This window comes from Lemur catta, chromosome 18, assembly GCF_020740605.2.
Source record: "Lemur catta isolate mLemCat1 chromosome 18, mLemCat1.pri, whole genome shotgun sequence".
NCBI lineage: Eukaryota > Metazoa > Chordata > Mammalia > Primates > Lemuridae > Lemur > Lemur catta.
Genome location: NC_059145.1, coordinates 31,642,770 through 31,664,450, shown reverse-complemented (window position 1 = coordinate 31,664,450; position 21,681 = coordinate 31,642,770). Strand labels below are relative to the sequence as shown.

Sequence of the window (21,681 nt, the reverse complement as noted above, 5' to 3'; positions counted from 1 at the left end):
CAGGAAATCAATAAAAAGGTTACTAAAGAGCTAGAAAACATAAAAACATAAGAAAGGAAAGAATAGAACTTAAAGAAATGAAAGAGTCATTTAGGGAACTTCAAAACACAGCAGAAAGATTCAACAACAGGTTAAACCAAGAAGAAGAAAGAATCTCAGAGCTTGAAGAAAAGGCTCTTGAGATAACCCGGTCATGTAAAGAGGCAGAGAAAAATATAAAATAGTCTAAGCAATCACAGAGGTATGGGACTACATGAAGTGAACTAACATTCGAATTATAGGTATCCTTGAGGGAGAAGAAAGAGCTAAAACATGAAAAACCTATTTGGGGGAATTATTGAGGAAAAATTCTCTGGTATCACCAGAGTTTCAGACATACAGATACAAGAAGGACATCAAACACTGGGAAGATTCATAGCAAATACGATGTCTCTAAGACACATAATAATCAACCTGGCCAAACTCAAAATGAAGGAGAAAATTCTGCAAGCAGCAAGATGACAGCAACAAATAACCTACAAAAGAAAACCCATCAGGCTAACTGCAGACTTTTCAGCGGAAACCTTACAAGCCAGAAGGGAATAGGGCCCCATCTTCAATCTTCTTAAATAGAACAACTGCCAGCCTAGAATTTTGTATATTGCAAAACTAAGTTTCATAATTGATGGAGAAAATAAGTATTTTCCAGACAGCAAACACTGAGGGATTTGCCATGACCAGAACTGCCCTGCAGGAAATACTCAGAACAGCATTATACATGAATCAGCACAACAGATACCCACCAGTGTAAAATTACCCCCCAAATCCCCAAAACTCACACTCATATAAAACAATAGCAAAAGAGGGAAAACAAAGCAATAAAGTACTACCCAACAGGATGAACAACATGATCAACATCCCACATATCAAGTCTATTACTTAATGTTAACAGTCTGAATGCTCCTCTTAAAAGATATAGGCTAGCTGAATGGATGAAAAAAACACAACCCAAGTATCTGCTGTCTCCAGAAAGTACATCTAAACCAAAATGATGCACACAGACTCAACGTGAAAGGATGGAAAAAAAGATTCCACACAAATGGAAATCAAAAGAAAGCAGGTGTAGCCATTCTCATATCAGATAAAATTTACTTTAAGCAAACAAGGGTAGAGGAAGAAAAAGAGGGTCATTATGTAATGTTAAAGGGAGAATTCAACAAGAAGACATAACAATTCTAAATATATATGCACCTAACACAAGACTTCCCAGATATATAAAGCAAATTTTACTGGAGCTAAGCAAAAAAAATAAATAGAACCATCTTAATTGCTGGTGACATTAACACACCATTGTCAAAGCTTGACAAATCATCAAAGCAGAAAATAAATAAATAAACAATGGACTTAAACTGGACTGTAAATCAAATGAACCTAACAGAAATTTACAAAACACTCTACCCAAAAACTACTGAATATACATTCTTCTTATCAGCACATGGTACATTTTCCAAGATTGATCGTATCTTAGGCCACAAAACAGGTCTCAACAGATTGAAAAAAACTGAAATCATACCATGTATCTTCTCAGACCACAGCAGAATAAAACTAGAAATCAATCACCAGAGAAAAAACGCAAGACTACACAAAGTCACGGAAATTAAACAATGTGCTGCTGAATGATTATTGGATCAATAATAAAATTAAGATGGAAGTCAAAAGATTCTTTGTTTTTTCAATGGGGAAACAAGTTATCAAAATCTATATGACACAGCAAAAGTATTCCTCAGGGTAAAATTCATAGCCTTAAATGCCTACATCAAAAAGACAGAAAAGATCACAAATTAACAACCTAAAGTTACACCTCAAGGAACTAGAAATGGAAGAACAAACTGGACCCAAAGCCAGCTGAAGAAAAGAAGCAAAGAAGGTCAGAGCAGAACAAAATGAAATGGAAACCAAAAAAATAATACAAAGGATCAATGAAACAAAAAGTTGGTTATTTGAAAAGATAAGTAAAATCAATAGACCTCTTGCTAGATTAACCAAGAACAGAAGAGAAAGGACCCAAATAAGCTCAATCAGAAATGAAAAAGGAGACATTACAACTGATACCACAGAAATATAAAATATCATCCATAAATATTATAGAAATCTCTATGTACATAAACTAGAAAATGTAGAGATAATGGAAAAATTCCTGGAAAAACACAACCTTCAAAGACTCAATCAGGAGGAAATAGCACTCCTGAACAGACCAATAATGAGCAGTGAGATCAAGCAGTAATTAAAAAAAAAAAAAAAAAAACCTTCAACAACAAGAAAGCCATGGACCTGATGGATTCACGGCCAAATTCTACCAGATCTACCAAGAAAAGTCAGTAGCCATACTACAGAAATTATCCCATAATATTGAGGAGGAGGCAATTTTCCCCAACTCTTTCTAGGAAACCAGTATCACCTTGATACCAAAGCCAGGAAAGGACACAACAAAAACAGAAAATTACAGACCAATATCCCTTATAAATATAGATGCAAATATCCTCAACAAAATACTAGCAAACCAAATTCAACAGCAAATCAAAAAAATAATCCATCAGGACCAGGGATGCAAGAATGGTTCAACTTACGCAAATCAATAAATTTGATTCACTATATAAAGAGAAGCAAAAACAAAGACCATATGATCATCTCTATAGATACAGAAAAAGCATTTGACAAAATTCAGCACCCATTCATGATGAAAACTCTCAACAAATTAGGTATAGAAGGAACACATCTCAAAATTATAAAAGCCATATATGCCAAACCCATAGAAAGCATCATACGGAATGGGGAAAAGTTGAAAACATTCCCCCTAAGAACTGGAACAAGACAAGGGCGGCCACTGTCACCACTACTATTCAACACAGTGCTGGAAGTCCTAGCCAGAGAAATCAGGCAAGAGAAAGAAATAAAGGGTATGCAAATTGGGAAAGAGTGGGTCAAAGTATCACTCGCTCTTCGCTGGCAAGATTACCTTGTACCTAGAAAACCTCAAAGACTCCACCAAGAGACTCCTAAAATTGATAAATAAATTCAGCAAAGTCTCATGATACAAAAATTCATGTACATAAATCAGTAGCATTTCTATATTCTAATAATAGTCAGGCTGAGGGTCAAAACAAAGACTCAATACCACTCACAATAGCTATAAGGAAAATAAAATACCTAGGAATATACTTAACCAAGGAAGTGAAAGATCTCTACAAGGAGAATCACGAAAATGCTGAAGGAAGAAATCCTAGAGTATACAAACAAATGGAAAAACATATTATGGATTGGCAGAATCAACATTGTTAAAATGTCCATACTACCCCAAGTGATTTACATATTCAATGCAATCTCCCTCAAAATACCAAAGTCATATTTCACAGATGAGAAAATTCTATGCCTCATTTGGAACCAGAAAAGAGCCCAAATAGCCAAGCAGTCTTAAGCAAAAACAATGAATCTGGAGGTACCACATTACCAGACTTCAAACTATACTATAAGGCTGTAGTAAGCAAAACAGCATGGTATTGGTACAAAAATAGAGACATCGACCAATGGAACAAAAAAATAGAAGAGCCAGATATAAAAACACCTACCTACAGCTAACTGATCTCTGACAAAGCATACAACAATGCACACCAGGGAAAAGAAGTCCTATTCAATAAATGTCGCTGGGAAAACTGGATAGCCACATGCAGAAGAATGAAACAGGACCCCTATTTCTCACCACTTGCAAAAATTAACTCAAGATGGATAAAAGTCTTAAATGTAAGGCATGAAATCATAAGAATTCTAGAGGGTAATGTAGGAAAAACTCTTCTAAATATCAGCCTAAGTGAAGAATTTGTAAATAAGACTCCAATGGCAATCATAGCAACAACAAAAATAAATAAATGGGATTTGATTAAACTAAAAAGTGTTTGCACAACTAAGGAAACAATCAACAGAGCAAATAGGCAACCTACAGAATGGGAGAAAATATTCGCAAGCTAAACATCCGATGAAGGGCTAAGAACCAGAATCTACAAAGAACTCAAGCAAATCAGCAAGAAAAAACCCAAAATCCCCATTAAAAAGTGGGCAAAAGACATGAATAGAAGCTTTTTTTTTTTTTTGAGACAGAATCTCACTTTTTTGCCCGGGCTAGAGGGAGTGCCATGGCGTCAGCCTAGCTCACAGCAACCTCAAACTCCTGGGCTTAAGTGATCTTACTGCCTCCACCTCCCGAAGCTTTTCAAAAGATGATAGACAAACAGCCAATAAACATATGAAAAAATGCTCAACATCACTAATCATCAGAGAAATGCAAATTAAAACCACAATGAGATATCACGTCACCCCTGTTAGAATGGCTTTCATTAAGAAGTCCAAAAACAATAGATGCTGGCAAGGATGCAGAGAGAAAGCTATGCTTATACACTGTTGGTGGGACTGCAAAAAAAAAAAAAAGGAAAAGAAGTCTTTCTATCAAAAAGATACTTGCACTCAAATGTTTATTGCAGCACGATTCACAATTTCAAAAATGTGGAATCAACCCAAGTACCCATCAATTCAAATGTGGTATATGTATACCATGGAGTACTACTCAGCCATAGAAAAGGATGAATTAATGCCTTCTGCAACAATTTGGATGGAATTGGCGACCATTCTCCTAAGTGAAGCATCTCAAGAATGGAAAAAAGACACCATATGTCCTCATTATTAAATTAGAACTAACTGACGAGCACACATATGCAGAGGGAAGTAAAACTTAGTGAAAATCAAGCACAGGGGAGGGAGAAGGAGGTGAGGGGCAAAAACCTACCTAATGGCTACAATGAACACTATTTGGGTGATGGGCACACCTATAGCCATGACTCAAGCATTCCAAAAGCGAGCCATGTAACCAAAAACATTTGTGCCACTTTAATATTTTGAAATCAAAAAAACCCCAAAAAACAATGTATCACTAAAATCTTATTTTAATTAGTCTTTACTAGTGTACTTTTCTTCTATCGTAATAACATGATTTGATTTTGTCTAGTTTATATGCTACTAAATACATCTAATTTCCCTTTAAAAAATACCCAGTGGTCTAACATCAAATAAAGTCTTTTAATTATAAGTTATAAACTTTAAGCATAAGTAATATAATTGAGTAATTATATTTATCCACCTTTATTTACAACATGACACATTATGTTTTCCTTAAATATAATTACATAATGATATGGATATAATATTCTAAAATAATGCAACCAATAAGGATGCCACAATTAACTAAACTGAGCTTTCTTCAAAGACTGTATGTAAGTAAACATTATAAGTACATAATCCAATTTCCCACTGATTTATACAATTAATAAACTGGAGAAGTTATCCTACAGAAAAAGACATCACCAAAAAATAAAAAAAAGAAGAAGAAGAAAACAAATTTGGCCAAGAAGAGATCATTACAAATTCTAGAACTTGTTTAAATATAATAGCATTTTTGTTGGTCCTATTTTTGTATCTTAGTTTGTATCTTGTTAGTCTCTCTAACAGCAAACCCCAAAGCTTGGTAACATGGCAAGGCTTCTGTCCCTCCCTTTGGCTGCCACTCTTAGCGGGCTCTGACTAAAGGTGGGCCAGGACAGGTGTTACCAATGAGATGGTCCCATCATAGACTATAGCCATATGCTACTTGTAATCCTGATGGCAAAGGCACAGGAATGACCAGATAACTATGCTGGCAAAAGCTTGGATAATGCATGATAAATTTGTTTTTAATTTTATATAGTTGGTACTAAATACATGTCTGCATAAGAAACATTGAAGGATGTCAGAAGTAGAGTAGCTATAGTAAAAGATCCCAAATTAATATATTCAGAGCTGGTATTCTTCATTTTCCCAGAAAGCTCTATTACTTCTTCGAAAGGCTTATCCTTCCTTAATAGAAGAGGTAAGTTCCTCCTGTGGTGTTATTTAAAGGGCAGTTCCCCATAATACTTCCTTCATAGTTTTCCAGAGAACTACCACTTTCCACCTGCCATGAAGTTTCCACTAATATAGTAATTCTTTTGGGTTAGGTAAGAAAGATGGTGCTGTGGACATGGGAAGGGAATGAGCTATCCCATTAATAAAATGGTATAAATTAATTGATCAGATTAGCCAATTTATACCATGGAAGAATTAACAGCTGGGATGGGGACATTACCAGGTGCCGAAGACAAATGTCCATTTTAACAGTTTTTATAGCTTATGCTATTAAGGGTGAAAGGGACAGTTGCATCCAACAGTAACATTTAAAATGCTGGCATCAAATGTACTATTCATGTATAAAGGAGTTTGTAGTAGATTTATGTTTGGTATGACCATTTGTTTCATTAAATTCAGAAACAAAGTTATTGTGAAAAAAGGATTCTTCATGTACCTTGCTGAAGAAACTCATTAAAAGTTGCAAAAAGTCATAATTACTGCCTAAACAATCCCCCTATATCCTCAACTGGCCCCAAAGGTTGAAGCTATGGACTTTTTCTATATCCCACTGTCCAAAGGAGGATTCTTAACCAGTTATTGTTTTTGTGCAAAGTTTTATAAGCACACATAAAAATAGTTTTTTCATTTCTCTAATTTCTATATAGAAATTATTTGTATAAATTTTTACTAACACTCAACTTGACAGTATTCTGCTTTTAAAATAATTATTTCCATAAAATATGATTGGCTACCATTAAGAATAAAGTCAAAGAAATTTCACACATGAATTCATGTCATATGGGGAAAAGTTATAATAAATTAAGTATTAAACAAATATTTCCAAACTATATTCAGTTCAATTTTTAATAAGTTTTTAAAAACTTTTTATGAATTTACTAATTTATAAGACATATTTGTATTCTAAGTAATTCCAAACACAAAACCTCCTGTAAGCCAAGTCCCAGCACTAATTCATGATTCATTATCTAAACTTTAATTGGCACAACTCTTGAAATTCTGGGACCATATGGAAAATAATGAGTCCTAATAGGTCTAAGGTGAAAAGATGGCATGGGAGTAAGGAAGCCAGAAAACCATCAATTCAGAATACTTAGCAACTGCAACACAATTTCCCCAGAGATCTAGAACAATGTGTTCTCAATGTTTTACTGGTCTTGCTATCATATATAATAACTAAACTGCATATTATTTCTCATTCTGTGAGACAAAGATTAAAATGGAAAAAACAAAAACAACCCCAAAGTTGGTTTCCATAATTAAAAATGAAATTGGCTATTAACTAAAAAAAAAAAAAAAAAAAAGGCAGCAGTTTAGAGTTACCATAACAACCTGATGTAATTGTTGACTGACATAGAAATCTGTTGCATTTTTATAAATAGCAGTTTATCTCCCCTCTTTCATTTCAACTAGTTTTAGTGCTTATTGGAGCTAATGGAACAACTGTGCTTTAAAAGACTACTTCACTCATCAAGCAGTGTACCTCTTCGCTGCTGTCATCACCATAAAAATCATCCTCCAATTGGGTGTCACTCCTTGTCACACTGTTATTTTCTTTTATATCCAAAGTAAATGGGAGCTCCTCTGGGGACATATTCTGAGTCTTTCCATGAGGTGCTGACCGAGGTCTTGATGAAAAAGTGAAAATGTCCTTTGGAATGATCTGGGTTTCCTCTGCCTGTTGATCCTGTTCACTTTCCTTGCTGGCTTCTAGCCATAGGTGTGAAGTGTGGCCGGAGTCATCATCCAGAAGTAAAGACTGTCTTCTGGGCACCAAATGGGGAACGTGACCGTCATTTTCAGGAAATATCCACTCATCTGACATTTGGAAAAGATGACAAAAATTAGAGTAGTGCTCCATAAAAATTTTATTTTAGGCAGGTAGTTAGGTTAAAATTTCTTGATGCTGAAACATTTATCAAATAATGCAAAAGCCCAGGAAGGCAATTTATCCACCATCCTGTAACCTGCTAAACATTCGATCCAAAGATTAGTGCCTATAGCTACAGGCAACTCATTTGCACTTCCTCTCCATCTGAGTTGAAGCACTGGTCAGAAAATTTTTAAGTCTGAAATAATTATCACCTGTCTTGCAGCAAGTTCTTTATAGCACAACCTCATTAATTTGATATTCAAGAGGGGGAAAATCTTCCAAGTTTAAAAGGGTTTGAGTTACTAGTATCTCTTTTTAACTGCAGTACTTAACCAGCTTCTTTAAACAAAATATCTGGTCATTGTTTGGATTATAAATCACGGAGAAGAGGAAACCATGAAAAGGCTGACAGTCTTTTTCTCTCCATTCTGCTGATTGAAACAGGACGATTCATGGACTAAACTGAGTAGATTTTTCAAATCATAGTAAATCCATAGAAATGTTTGTTAATTGGAGTGATAGATTCTGCTGGGTGAAAAAGACCTTTATGTTTAAGTTTAGAAGAGAATGTTTTGACACTAAAATCTTTTTGCACATGCTATTTGTTTTCTTTAAAAATACTGTATATTACCACTTAGATATGCTTTTATCAAAGCTTTTTAAGACATCAATCTTTTATACCACAATGATCCAGGCAAATTGGAAAGGACAGATCTTTATAATGATATCATTAAAAGCATGCTTACTTTCTTCTTTAGAATGACAGTAGGAAAAAGTTGAGCACTTTCTCAATTTACTCTATTTTTCTTGAAATTTACTTTTTTGCGGCATTATTTTAACGGTAAAATCTTGCAAGAACTGTTCCACAGAACCACAATGTGGACATGGTAATTTTACACATTATTCTTGAATCCTATTATATTTATGATCACAATAAAAGTAACCAAGAGAGATCTAAGATTTGCTAACTCCAAAGCCTATATTACATAAGCAAAACAAAAACAAACAAAAAAGACCTTTAATAAATGTAACATTGATGGCACAAATAAAACATTTTACTATTGCATTCAACTGTTTCTTAACCTAAGACTACCATTACATAACATAACTTGCTTGCAAAAAGGGTGATAGATGTACACTACTTAGAGAAAATCTATTAGGATCAAGGCTTTCATTATTCAGAGTCTGAAATAATGAACAGAGGGACACAGCCTGTATGTAGGCATATGGCCAATGGCAGGATGAATCTACTTTTGACCACCTTTACAGGGGATGTAGATGGTCCTGAATCACTGTAGCTGTGGGACAGTGAACTAAACAGATTCACTGGGCTCACCTATTTGCAACTGCAAATCCCTTTGCATGGTGCTTGGCACACAGCAGGGGCTTTGGAAACACAGTAGGTGCTCTAAAAATGCTGTAAAAGGTTACAAAGGCCAATGTATTGCATTGGGTACATGGATATGTGAAGAAATTTGTAGGAAAAGGTACTAGGAATCTTCAATATAAACTTCAACGATTCAGATGACCTATTGCCAGAAATATTATTAACTGTCAAAAAGTCAAAGTAAAAGGAGTGTTGTATACCAAACTAACTCTAATTATCTCACTACCACATGCTTTTTTGGAATTTGTAGTTTTACCTCAAGTATTTCCATATCAATTGTAATGAATAATTTGGTGTGTTTTCTTAGGAAAATATGTAAATTACTGTGTAATCACAATATTGCAGCAAACAAGATAAATGCAAGAATGATCACCTAAACATCTAATTAGTTTTTCTACACAGTCAGATTTATGCTAGAGACACTAATTGCACCTAACATTTTAATGAAGGTTTCAACATTGCATAAATAAGACTGACAAACTACAAACAATTTTCATTTATTTTCCTTTTTCCTTTGCTCAAAACCAATTTGCCTTTGTAAAAGTAGCACACACCTGGTAGGCAAGATATGTTGATGGGCTCAATGCTCTCAGCTCCAACCATCTCCATTATAAAGAGGACTGAAGAAATGCAACAATAGATCATCTTTGGGGAGTGTGACAGTGTCATGGTAAAACGTCAAGTTTTAAACTTTCACTCTGAACAGGACAACCAGTGCGTTAAAATTTTAAAATAAGAATACTCTTTCATCCATTAAAGTTTGACATAAAATTGAGGTTAAATAAGGAGATTTACAAAAATTTATAAGTTTTAGCAAATGGTTGCATTGCAGCTTTTCAAGATGACTGGATTTGAAATATTTAGCATATTTATATTTTATTAATTATCAATGAATATGGCGTAATAAAGATGCCAACCTGCTTGATCAGGAGACTGAGGTCCTAGAGTGCTGGGGTTCAACATCTCTGTTCCTTGTTGGGACACAGTAGTGAGGACAGTTGTGGCTTTATCTTCACTGCTATTATTTTTTGAAGAACTCCCTTTATTAAGATAAATATTTTCCACTCTGTTACTTCTTTTGAACTTTATAAAAAATAATTTTTGAAGATTGGTTTAATTTGCTATACTTTGTATTTGATTATTTAAAAGCAAATTAGAGGTAACAATATGAATTATATGCAGTTTTTTTTCAGTAGAATGTTTTAAGAAGAACTCAGCTGCATTTTTGTAGAGGCTCACCTTAAAATTCTTTGATATTTGCACAAGGACATTTCAGATTTAAGTTTTACAATATGTGATAAAAAGAATTCCAAAACCCATATAATTTTTAAAGGGTCTTATATTTTTTCCCTTGGGTTTCACATAAAATGAAGTGTGTTTTCTTTAAATTAAATTATAATTCTTCTTAAACATGACTCTTTTAGACCAAGCTCTTTACTTCAGTACCTTAACAAAATGAATACAGGCATTACTGAAGAATTAATTTTTCTATTTATTCTTTTATAGAAACAACATGAAACCTAGTATGCTGAATTTCAGCCAACCGAGAAATCTTACATTTTTGAGAAATTATAACAACAGATGTGTGTACATGATACACTTTGGGCTAGATTCAGGATAGACTAATATATGTGCACATAAATCTATACATACATGCTTCAAATCCAGTATTTATAAGAATAAATATAATAGCTTACCTATATTTGTCTAATGCTTTACTGGTTGCAAAGAGCTTAAATTTTAACCTATATTATATCATATGGCAAAGAATCCAAAGGGAGAGATAGCAAATGTAAACAATCTGAACAGAACCCCATTTAAAAAGAAAAGACATAAATGAAACATGAAAAATTATAATAAAGTTCAATTTTAGTGAAGTCTGCAGGCAAGAACTTCCTCTAGCACATTTGGGCCATTTTTAAAAACAATAATTTAAGCTTATTCAGCCTTTGAGAGTAAAAGTAGGAAGTCCTTTATTTCTGTGGTACTATTTAATCCAGCAAATCTCTGTTAGGGCTCTAGAGCAATTCTTTTGCAGAAAATTTGATTTCCGTAATCCCTGTGGAACAGACATTTATATTTTAAATGAATTGGTTCATAATCCTTTGAAATTTACAACCTGCAGAGAAAGATTCCATTGCCCCGTATAATAGACAGATATAAGATAGTATTGAAATAGTGCCATACCACTGGGTGTCTCTCTCCTTTCTGTGCTGGTGCTTTTTAACCATAATCTTCTTCTGTTATTATTCTTATCTGTTGATGGTTCTTGAGGGGGATGTGGACGCATAATATGTATATTGGCTGGTACATTTTCATATCAAAGAACAAAAGCCAGAACAGAAAGTACTATATGGATTGAAGTAATTCAGTAAATATAATTATTGCTATAATAAGAATATTCATGTATCGTTTTGACATAATGTGAAGTTGTATCAAAAACATAACTATTCCTTCATAGAATATAGGCATTTATTCCTATTCCAATATTAGGATCCTATTAGGCTTTCAAAATTGCTGATACATTTTATTCATGTAATATAACCTTACAGAGAACTATAAGTAATTTGATTTATGTTAATCATGCAATATGCTATATTAAAAAATATAAAAAATAAAATTGACAGCCAATACAGAAAAATTATTTCTTTCTTTAAAAGAGGAAGTGCAGCTCAATATACTTTCAACAAGAGCTTAGAGAGCAGTTTCCAAAAGAACCTGGGAGAACTAAGGTCAAACCTGGAGAATTTTTAAGTATAATTTAATTCTGTCATAATAATACTCATAGCAGCATTTAGTATTTACTGAATGCTTAATTTCTTGGTGCAATATGATACACTTAACTGGTTTTTTCTCACTGACTTCTCACAATGACCCTTTAAGACAGTTGTTATTTATTAATATTAGTACTAGTGTCAATAGTAATGGTATTCTCCTCATTTGACAGAGGAGGAAACTGAGGCTCACAGGGTTTAAGAAACTTGATGAAGACCTCACAGATAGTCAGTAGTGGAGGTGGGACTTATAGCTATGTTATTCATTTCCTTATCTCAGTTTTATACTCCATGGGGGGATATTGTCTGTAATAGTGATTATCAATTTCTAAATCAAATAAAATGAACTCAAATGCCTCCCTTTTCAACTCTCACCAAAGTCAGATCAGTAAGGGTGAAAAAGTGACAGGGAGTTGTAAATCCTGGGGTCTGGTCTCAATTCTTTCTAATGATTACAAACTGCAAATCACTTTTCTTCTTTGTGAGCTTTGAAATCTCTATTTGTAAAATGGGACAAACGTCCTTTCTTTGTTCACAGGGTTGTTTTTGTATTGATAAGAGAAAAGAAAACATTTTACAAATGGAACAGATTAATTAAAAGACAAAATTAAGCTAAGAAAACTTAAAATGCATATGGGGTTTCCAAAACAGAGTGATAATGGGATGCTATTTTATTTCCACATAGGTTACCATAAAGTAAAAACATGGGGTACTACAGCAATTTGAAATAATGGAGTAAACAGAATAATATGTTCCAGAAGATAATGTATGCATAAGAATTCAAAATATATCTCAAAATTCACCACCCTTTTCATTACTGAATGATAATTCTCTGGACTTAAGATTGAGACATGAATATAACTGCTGATTTGTCTTAACAAGAACATTTCTCACTATTTTAACTGCATGATTCTTTCTTACCATGAATAGGTACTGTCTGCTTTATTTGGTGACTATTTTCTTTATCTCCTTGCTCCTCAAAGTCAGATACCAGCAAGGCTGACATTCCTGCACTGTTAACACACTTTTGTACTGCGGACTGCTGGCACGACCGGTTGTTTTTGGACCCGGTGGGTCTAATTGTCTGTAAGGAAAAGGAATTAATTTGTACATTTAAATATACAGGAACTGCATTTATTTCCTGTAGAAACTACAAATTACATAGGAAAAGTAATATTTGGACATATAAAGGGTGAGAAAAAAACTACAGGAAACACTGTTAAAAAGTGATGGAACAGGAAATTATTGTGGGAAATTAGAAATGGAAGGAGAAAAATAATGAGATAAAATAGAAGACAAACAAGTCTCTTAGACACATAAATGAATATGTGTTTATTTGCTACACTCCATTTTTAGTAGGTAGAAGCTGAGTTACAAATCACTGTGTACATCAGAAATTCAGAGCAAATTAATATTAAAAAACATAAAATTTGAGAATCTGTTCATTGTAAGGTATCTGGTCATGATCCAACTCCTTTTTTGAAGAAGATGGCAAAATGTGCTCGCATGTATTTGCCTATAAGTACTGTGAACATATTTATGAACATAATTAATGTAAATGTTAATTATGTTGACATGACAAAAAGGAAACAGTTTTGATGTCTTTTAAAATCCAGAATTTCTGATCCAAATTTATTCAAGCCTTCTACTTTTGGCATGCAGTGTCTGTCTGTCTCTCTGTGTCTCCCCCTTCTTCCGCTCCAGAAGGGGAAGAAACCCTTCCCTTACCACGTCACTGATAATTAGATAAGCTCATCAAACCTTGTGCCTACCTCACTGGATATCCTCATGTTATTTCTTCTGCCAGAGAGTGGAGGTGGTCCAAGAACTTTGGATCCAAAGGCAATATGACAAACATCTTGATTTTTACTGTTCCGCACACTACTTGTTCCTCTGTTAATGAACTGATCTGTTTTGTTAAAGGAAGGTAATAACAGTCCATTAATGGGCACAATGACAAACACCATGTTGCAATATTTCTGCAAGTGCAGTCCAGGTGCTGTATGATCCAAATCACATCTCCCAACCCTCAGCACTTATTAAAAAATGCAGATACTGGAATCCAACATCAGAGCTATCAGAACTATAGAATTAGAATCTTGAAGGAGGGTTCAGAATACTTTTAACAAGTTCCCCCATCATTTGAAAATCACTACCACAAATATTTTTCTTTAAAAAAAAAAAAAAGCTACTAAAACCTTCATTTTCTCTTTATGTAAATAATTTAAATAAAATTATTCAACTCAACTGAACAAATATTTAACTGAGTACTCTTGCAGGCATTTTCTAGAGGTTGTCAGTAACACAAAATGAATAAGACATATTGCTTGCTCCCAGGGAGTCAGAAGGGGTGTGATAAGGTAAGTAAACAGGACACTAACATAAGGCAGACCTGTAGGAATGAAGAATAAGCGATCTCTTAATGGACCTTGAATGACTGATAGGATTTCAAGAATAAGAAATGTAGGGTGCCCTAGGCAGAAGAAAGTACCTGAATAAAGGCATGGAAGAGGGAAAGGGAAAGGTATGTTTGGGGGGCGGGGGGATGGAGGAAGTGACTGGTTTAGCTGGAGAAGGTAGGGTTATACTGAAAAGAGCTTTAAAATATCAAGAGCCTATGCTAAATTTGGTAGGCAACAGGAATCTCTTTCTATGGAGAAAGAGACCAAACTGGTGTTACCTTCAGAACAGGACAGGTGTGCCCACCAAATCATGCTGCCTTTCCTTCTGCACACACAGCTAAATTACATTTCTGAACACTGCCTGCAATTATACAAGCCATATGACTGGGTTCTTGCTAATGATAATGGAATATGAGAAGTGTAAGCCACTTCCTGACCCCTAAAGCCACCTGAAGAATCTCCCATGCTCTCTATTTTCTCTTTTCCTGACAAGACGCAGAAGATCTTGCAGAGGACTTTAAGCAACCATCCTTCCTCTCCTGGATGATCACAAAACCACTCAAGTGATTGATTATGTCTACTCTGGTGCCCTTTTCCATCCCTTCTCCAAAATGCAGTCAGACAGATCTCATACAAACATAAATCTAATTGAGTCATTTCTCTTCCTTCACTTAAAGTTCTTCAGTGGCTTCCCTCCTGCTCTTGGAATTAAGAAGAAAGCCATTAACATCATCTGCAAAAACATGCATGTTCTGACATAACATAGTATCTTACACCTCATTTTCTGCTTTCTCAACAGACTGGCCTTCTCAGTTCTTCCTGCCTACCAGAGTGTTTGTACATGTTGTTCCCCATGGTTAGAAGGCTTTTCCTTGACCTCTTGGTCTTTCTGTAATCAGCTTACATTATCAGTTCCTCAGAAAAGACTTTGTGGACCTTCCTGATTATGGTAAGTTCCCCCAATATTGGCACTTTCATAAACTGTTCTTTGCAGAACTTGTCAGAATTGCACTTTTACATGTGTCTATGGGATTCTCCAATTAATGTGTGCTTCAATAGGTATAAACACTTGACAATTGCTTCTGTCACCCTGAATTGCCAGCACCTAGCCCAGTGCTTGACACACAGTAGGCACATGATAGATCCTTGCTGAATAAGATGAATGAATCATTAAGTGAAATGAGTCAGAGAGGAAGTTGGGTTAAATGACTTAAATATTGCTGCGGTGAGAATTTCATTTTAAGAATAATCCACCTGGAAATTTCATGTGTGAATCAAGGAGGAAGACTGGACAGCATTGGCTAACTCCAGGGTGTAAGGGATAAAAGAGAAGGGTCAAGAATAAATAAGACATTGATGTTCATATAAATGGTGAGGCTCTCAAACTGCAACAGTGCTATGGCACCACAATCAGATGCTATTCAGGTTATATTTGAAATTTCCTAGTGTTCCCAAATAGACTTGGCTATGTGTGCATCTGTATTTTTTTCTAGCCATTTATAAATATCCATTTGGGGTCAACAAAAGATTGTTAGTCTGTCAGCATTGATATTAGAAAGAAAGGACACTCAAATTCCAGGCCAACTGGAAAAATCTATTGTAGACATTTGTACTTTTTGTGACTAAGTAGGACAAATTCTAGACTATTTATTTTGTTCTCAGACATTGATTTTCTTAGAGAAAAATGGCCATTGGGGGATATGGCATGGGACTAGATGGGAATTCCATATCAGCATGGGAGTCTTTTTTTTCCCCCTTCCAATCTTGGGAACTATTCAGCTATGGGCCTGTTCTTCTGTTCAAATATCTTACAAGGACAATTTCCTTGAGGTTTTTTTTTTCCATATTCTTTATCTATATGCAGGTTCTCTTCAATCAATTTGAGTTCTTTTGAGTAGAAAGATCATTTATTTGTTACTATATGAACCTTCTCTGCTGGAACCCAGCTTAGCATATGACAGACAATGGATAAATCTCACCAATATTATGGATAATATGCAAGATTAAAAAGAGAATGTTTTGGAGGGAGGATTTTAGAAATCATATGGATATAGTTCCAGCTATAATTTTGACAAAATGAATATAATAACTACTTCATAGTTATGAATAAAATTATAAATCCTAAATACCTTGAATTTCTTAGAGGAATCTCTTGTTTAGCAGTGGATATCGAGTAACTACTAAAGAGACACCTAAAAACCTGATATACTATAATTCCCTAAATAACATAAAATATATATTCTATATTTTATGAGAAGATCTACTATAGGATTTCTTTTAAGAGTAATACACCACTGTCTATTTAAATTTAAGTCTATTTTTAAAAAATTTGTACATTTTGGTATACTTCCCCCTGCCACAAAGTATACCAATATATTCCACTATTTAGTATATCTTTAATTAACAGACCTCTTTAAGCTTGTTATTACAATGAACACACCAATTCTTAAATCCTGTTTCACTTTAATAATTCTGTTTATATTCATATTAACTGTCATAATTATCTCTATAAACATATATTATGCTATGTATCTACTATAATAAGGTCCTAATTAAAATCTACTAAGAAAAGCAATTTAGAACTTTAGTTTCTAAAATAAAAAGAAGGGAAAAAGTTTCTATAATGAGAAAAATCTTAATAAAAGAAAACTACAAGCAGAAACTCATGCTTTTGAATTCTAAAAGGAGCTCTTTTAAGAACTGATATCAATATGCATAATATAAGGTTAAAAATCAAGATTAGATTAAAGTCATGCTCTAGGCGTTTCATTTTCTTGAGTTTGCAGAAAATGAACTTGTGTAGGTCAGAGATGTTACCATTAATTATTTTGCTATTTTACTGAGGGGTACATGTCTTTGTAGTTAGATTGTAAAACCTGAGGGTCTACTCTCTAATTGTCTTTTAGAAAAATAAACATTCATTTTTGTCTCAAGATACAATGTTCTAATTATTATAGTCATTTAAGTTTGCAGGGTTTTCAAAGCTTAACCAAAAAAATGCGCTGAATTTTCAACTCTAATCACTGAAGGGTCATGCTTAAGACTTACATCTATTATCTAAAAATCAAATCAGAATTAAAGCTGGTACCAAAATCTAGACTTTGAATTGGATTACTTTTTATTATAGTATATATATATGTGTTGTTATAAAGAATGTAAAAAAATACAAAAAAGGCTGATCTAGTATAGCAATATTATTTTAGACAAGGCATTTAGCCTTTTAAGCCTCACCTTCTTCATCTATAGGATCAGGATAATAATAGTATCTAAGTCATGCCATTAAATTATATTAAACAATGCATGTAATATGCTAAATGCTGTACCTAGTAGGGAGTAAAAGCTTATTAATACCTTCCATCTTGAAGAGTCTTTAACAGTTTACAAAGTCTGTTCACAGTCATTTATTCCTCCATTCACCCATTCTTTCAGTAGTGACTGGGTACCTCGTCTGGACAGGCACTGCTCTAGTAAGACAGGGAGTAAGGTGGACTCGTGGGGGAGATGGATGGTAAAGCAAGTAATTCATAAATAACTACATGATTATAGCTGTGATAAGAGCTATGATGGAAATATATGTCATATTTATATGTGTGTTTAAAGGGGGTTAGTTATATGTGTGTTTAAAGGGAGCTAGTATCTAGTTTTTGGGGTCAGGGACATAATTAAACGTGAGGCTTCAAGGATGATGGATATCATGATACATACTCAATCCCTATGCACTTTCCAATCACCCAGTGTGATATTATTATTCCATCTCCACAGAGAAACTGAGGCTCACAATGTTTAGAGAACTGTCCACACCCAGAGCTGGGGCTCAGAACCCAAGTGTCCCAGTGCCTCTTTGTGCCTTCTTTTTACCACATGTGGTGCTACCCTCAGTGGGCCAGGAGGGCATCACAGGGGATTCTTCCCATATCTGCTATTTATTTTCCACGCTATTTCATAAAGCCATCTAACTAAAAACTTTTGTTTTCCTGTCTGAAAAAGTGGGTCTATTAATGGTTGTACAGATAAGTACCAAAAATTCATGAATATGATAATTCAGTGCACAAGATAAGGACTAATGAGGTTTATGAGGAATTATGCACAGAACATAATCTCATAATATCCTTTTTCAGAGGGAAGAGAGTAGTGGGTTGGTGGTAGGGGCAGCAGGGCAAACTGAAGAGGCTTCAGCGTCAGGCAGGTAGCACATACACGACAAGCAGGCACATACAGAACATAGGGGAAATGTGACTAATTTGAGAGCACGCACTCAATGCAAAGTATTTTAAAATTAAAAAGTTTTTAGACCTGTGGAAAGACTGTCAGTCTGCAAACTCTGGAAGCATGATGAAAAGAAAAACAGATAAAGAAAAGAAAAACAGAAAAGGCTTTGGGTGATTACAATCAGTCTTCAACTTTTGCAAATAATTAAAACTAGTACTTAGCCTTACCTCATTAATAAAAAGTTTAAGATATTTTTGAAAGGCAATAAAATAATATTAAAAACTAAAATAAGAAAATATCTTTCTCTTCTGAACTGGAATAGGAGCTTAGACAATGTTAAAACATCATTTGTTTGTAAAGTCAGGACACTTATACAAGATAAAAGTAATAAAACATAGGATATTACTTTTCTTCATAAACTCTTAATTTATTAAAAATTAGCCTAGTTTTCATTCTTTACTCTTAATGAGCAAAGAAATCTTTTTTTAAAGGGAAACTTTTATTATCTCAAGAAAATTTTCCATTTTCATTAATTTTTTTTATGGTACCACTTATTTATGGGCCTTGATGGATAATTTCCATTATTAACTGACCTAGGGAAATTTCCTGTCAGAGAAAAAGAAGAGAGGAAGGCTTCCCAGGAAGATGATGCTTGAAACTAGTAATGAAAAATTGCTTAAAGGGAGTCAGTAGTTAAAATCCATCTCTGAAACCAGACTGCCTGGTCACATGCCAGTTCTGTTGCTCACTAATTACTTGATCTCTGCGAGCCTCAGTTTCCTCATCTAAAACATGGCGATTACTGAGCAGAGTTAACAATAATGTATTATATATTTTAAAATAGCTGGAAGAGAGGTTTCTGATTGTTTTAATTATAAAGAAATAATAAATGCTCAAGGGGATGGATATGCTAATTTCCATGATTTGATCATTATATATTTAATTTATATATGTATTGAAACATCGTGTTGTGCCCCATAAATATGTATGATTACTATGTGTCAATCATAGAAAAAAGGGTGATTATGATGGTATCTACATAAAAGGGTCTGAGAGAGGATTAAATCGGATAAACTATGTAAAAGGCTTAGTGCTTGGAACACAGAAAAACTCACTAAATGGTAGCATTGAGCTAGGCGCTAGGGATACAATAAATAGGACTCCTGCAGTTTTGAGGCTTACATTCTAGTCGGGGAGACAGCAATACGGAGATAATCACGTAAACAAGAAAATAACAGGCAGTGATAAATGCTGTGCTGAAAGTAAAAATGGGGTGATGTGGCAGAAAGAGTATCTTGGGGGTTACTGCAGGTCATTGATGATTATAGCCTCAAGTTCACCACTAGTGAAAAAGTATGTGAAAATTCACAGTTTAATTAAAATATTTTAATATTCATATTGATAGTGTAGATAACCATATATATTTCCCTATTACACTATAAATAAAAAATGGTGGTTTAACATTTATATTTAGCCTTTACTTTGCCAATAATTCTGGATTTCCTTCCTATTTTATATTTTAAATAACAATATTGATATTAAATAGAGGAATATATTTTAATTTTATAGCAATTCTTGGGATTTTTCAAAATACAGAAAAGTTAAAGAAGAAACTAGAAATGTCCCATCATTGCTCTAACATAATACAATCTGTTGATATGTCAAAATATAGTTAAAAAATTAAAATTCTCTAATAGAGAAGGTTATAATATAAGAAGTAAAAGTCTTATCTCCTTGCCTCTGCCTCTACTAGTCCCTGTTTCCAAAAATAATTATTAAGTTTTCTGAAAAAATTTTATGCATATATCATACTTAGGTGACTTTTTTATTTATATCAATGAGATTATACTGAAATAGCATTCTTGACTTCCATTTTTCACTGCCTGACACAGTTTTGAGATCTTTCCAGACCAGCACAGGCAGAGCAGGTCATTCTTAGTGCAGTTGCATAATATCTTATTGTGTTGTTATTGGATCAATTCCCTACTGTACACAAGTAGTTTGTCTCCAGATTTTTGTTATTATAAGCAATGCTATCATAAATATCTAAAGAAGAAATATAAAGGTTGGTATGAGTCAACCCTGCAGAAGTAACACAATTATCAAACTGATCATTTTTCATATTTAATAGTATGTTTTACATTATTAATTTTTTCAATGTTTGGCAGAGATTTTACAGAAAAATTAAAATTCACTCTATAAATAGTTTGTGATATCTTTGCTATAACATTTCACAGATACTGATCAATATTCATACTAAAGTCCTTTCACACTTAAAGAAAATTTAAAACGAAGGAATGAAACCAGCTATGTTTCATTTTATTGAAGATGGGGAAAGGGAATATATAATTTAAATGTAGGAGATGACACAGTTTATTTTGAGTTATTATTACACATTGGAACTAAAAATTGTGGGATCTCTTTAAACCAACAATCCTAAAACAAGGCTAAGCAAAAGTCTAGTTTAGAAAAGAAAAAATTAAAGAGTGTCTTGTTTTTTTCTGAAATCAGAATCCAACTCCTTTTTCTTTTAGGTTCTTCTACTTCACAGTAGATTTTGCTATTTTATTTGAATTTTGCTTTAATAATGTGGAACCCAAAGAAGAAATTTTAATAAGGATCTCACCAATGCCAAAGATAGTTAGATGATTATTTCATGTTTTTTGCTAAGATGCATTAATTTTCCCATTTGCGATTATGCTAGAAGCTAGAGTTGTCAGTCTTTTCTCATTTAAAAGGGAGTAAAAATCCAATAAGATTGCTGCTGTGGAAGGAGGGCACTTAGAAAAACTGCCTTCTAATTTTTAAGTAAATTACTAGTTTTGATTTGTTCTTAGTGGACCACTGCATCTTGTCATCAGTAGCTGAATGCTCAACTTCAATAACCAGATCTGATACTCTGGTTCAATTAAACTGGGGTCCAATTAATGAAAATAAGATCATCAGATTCCACAGTCTTCTGTAGACTAATAGTCATCAGTTAATATGCACTGGCAATCGACAAAGTGAATAGTGTGAATGTGTAGCTTTCTGGAAACACAATCATCTTATTAATTTCATTAAATTCTCTTG

The 21,681-nt window shown here is 33.8% G+C and overlaps 1 protein-coding gene across 6 annotated transcripts in view; it reads right to left on the bottom strand.

Moving 5' to 3' along the window:
• The window catches only part of CFAP20DC (CFAP20 domain containing), a 219,928-nt gene that overhangs the window by 90,368 nt on the left and 107,879 nt on the right, over positions 1 to 21,681 (bottom strand). For 3 of the 6 annotated variants that reach the window (XM_045530678.1, XM_045530675.1, XM_045530674.1), the window contains 5 exons: positions 13,771 to 13,907; positions 12,920 to 13,082; positions 11,412 to 11,528; positions 10,142 to 10,264; positions 7,448 to 7,782 (listed from right to left, as the gene is read on the bottom strand). In XM_045530678.1, coding sequence (XP_045386634.1) covers positions 7,448 to 7,782; positions 10,142 to 10,264; positions 11,412 to 11,528; positions 12,920 to 13,082; positions 13,771 to 13,907 — 875 coding nt within the window. Of the gene's footprint in view, positions 1 to 7,447; positions 7,783 to 9,810; positions 9,923 to 10,141; positions 10,265 to 11,411; positions 11,529 to 12,919; positions 13,083 to 13,770; positions 13,908 to 21,681 lie in introns of those variants that run through there. The other 3 variants (XM_045530676.1, XM_045530673.1, XM_045530677.1) reach the window with 3 other exon arrangements.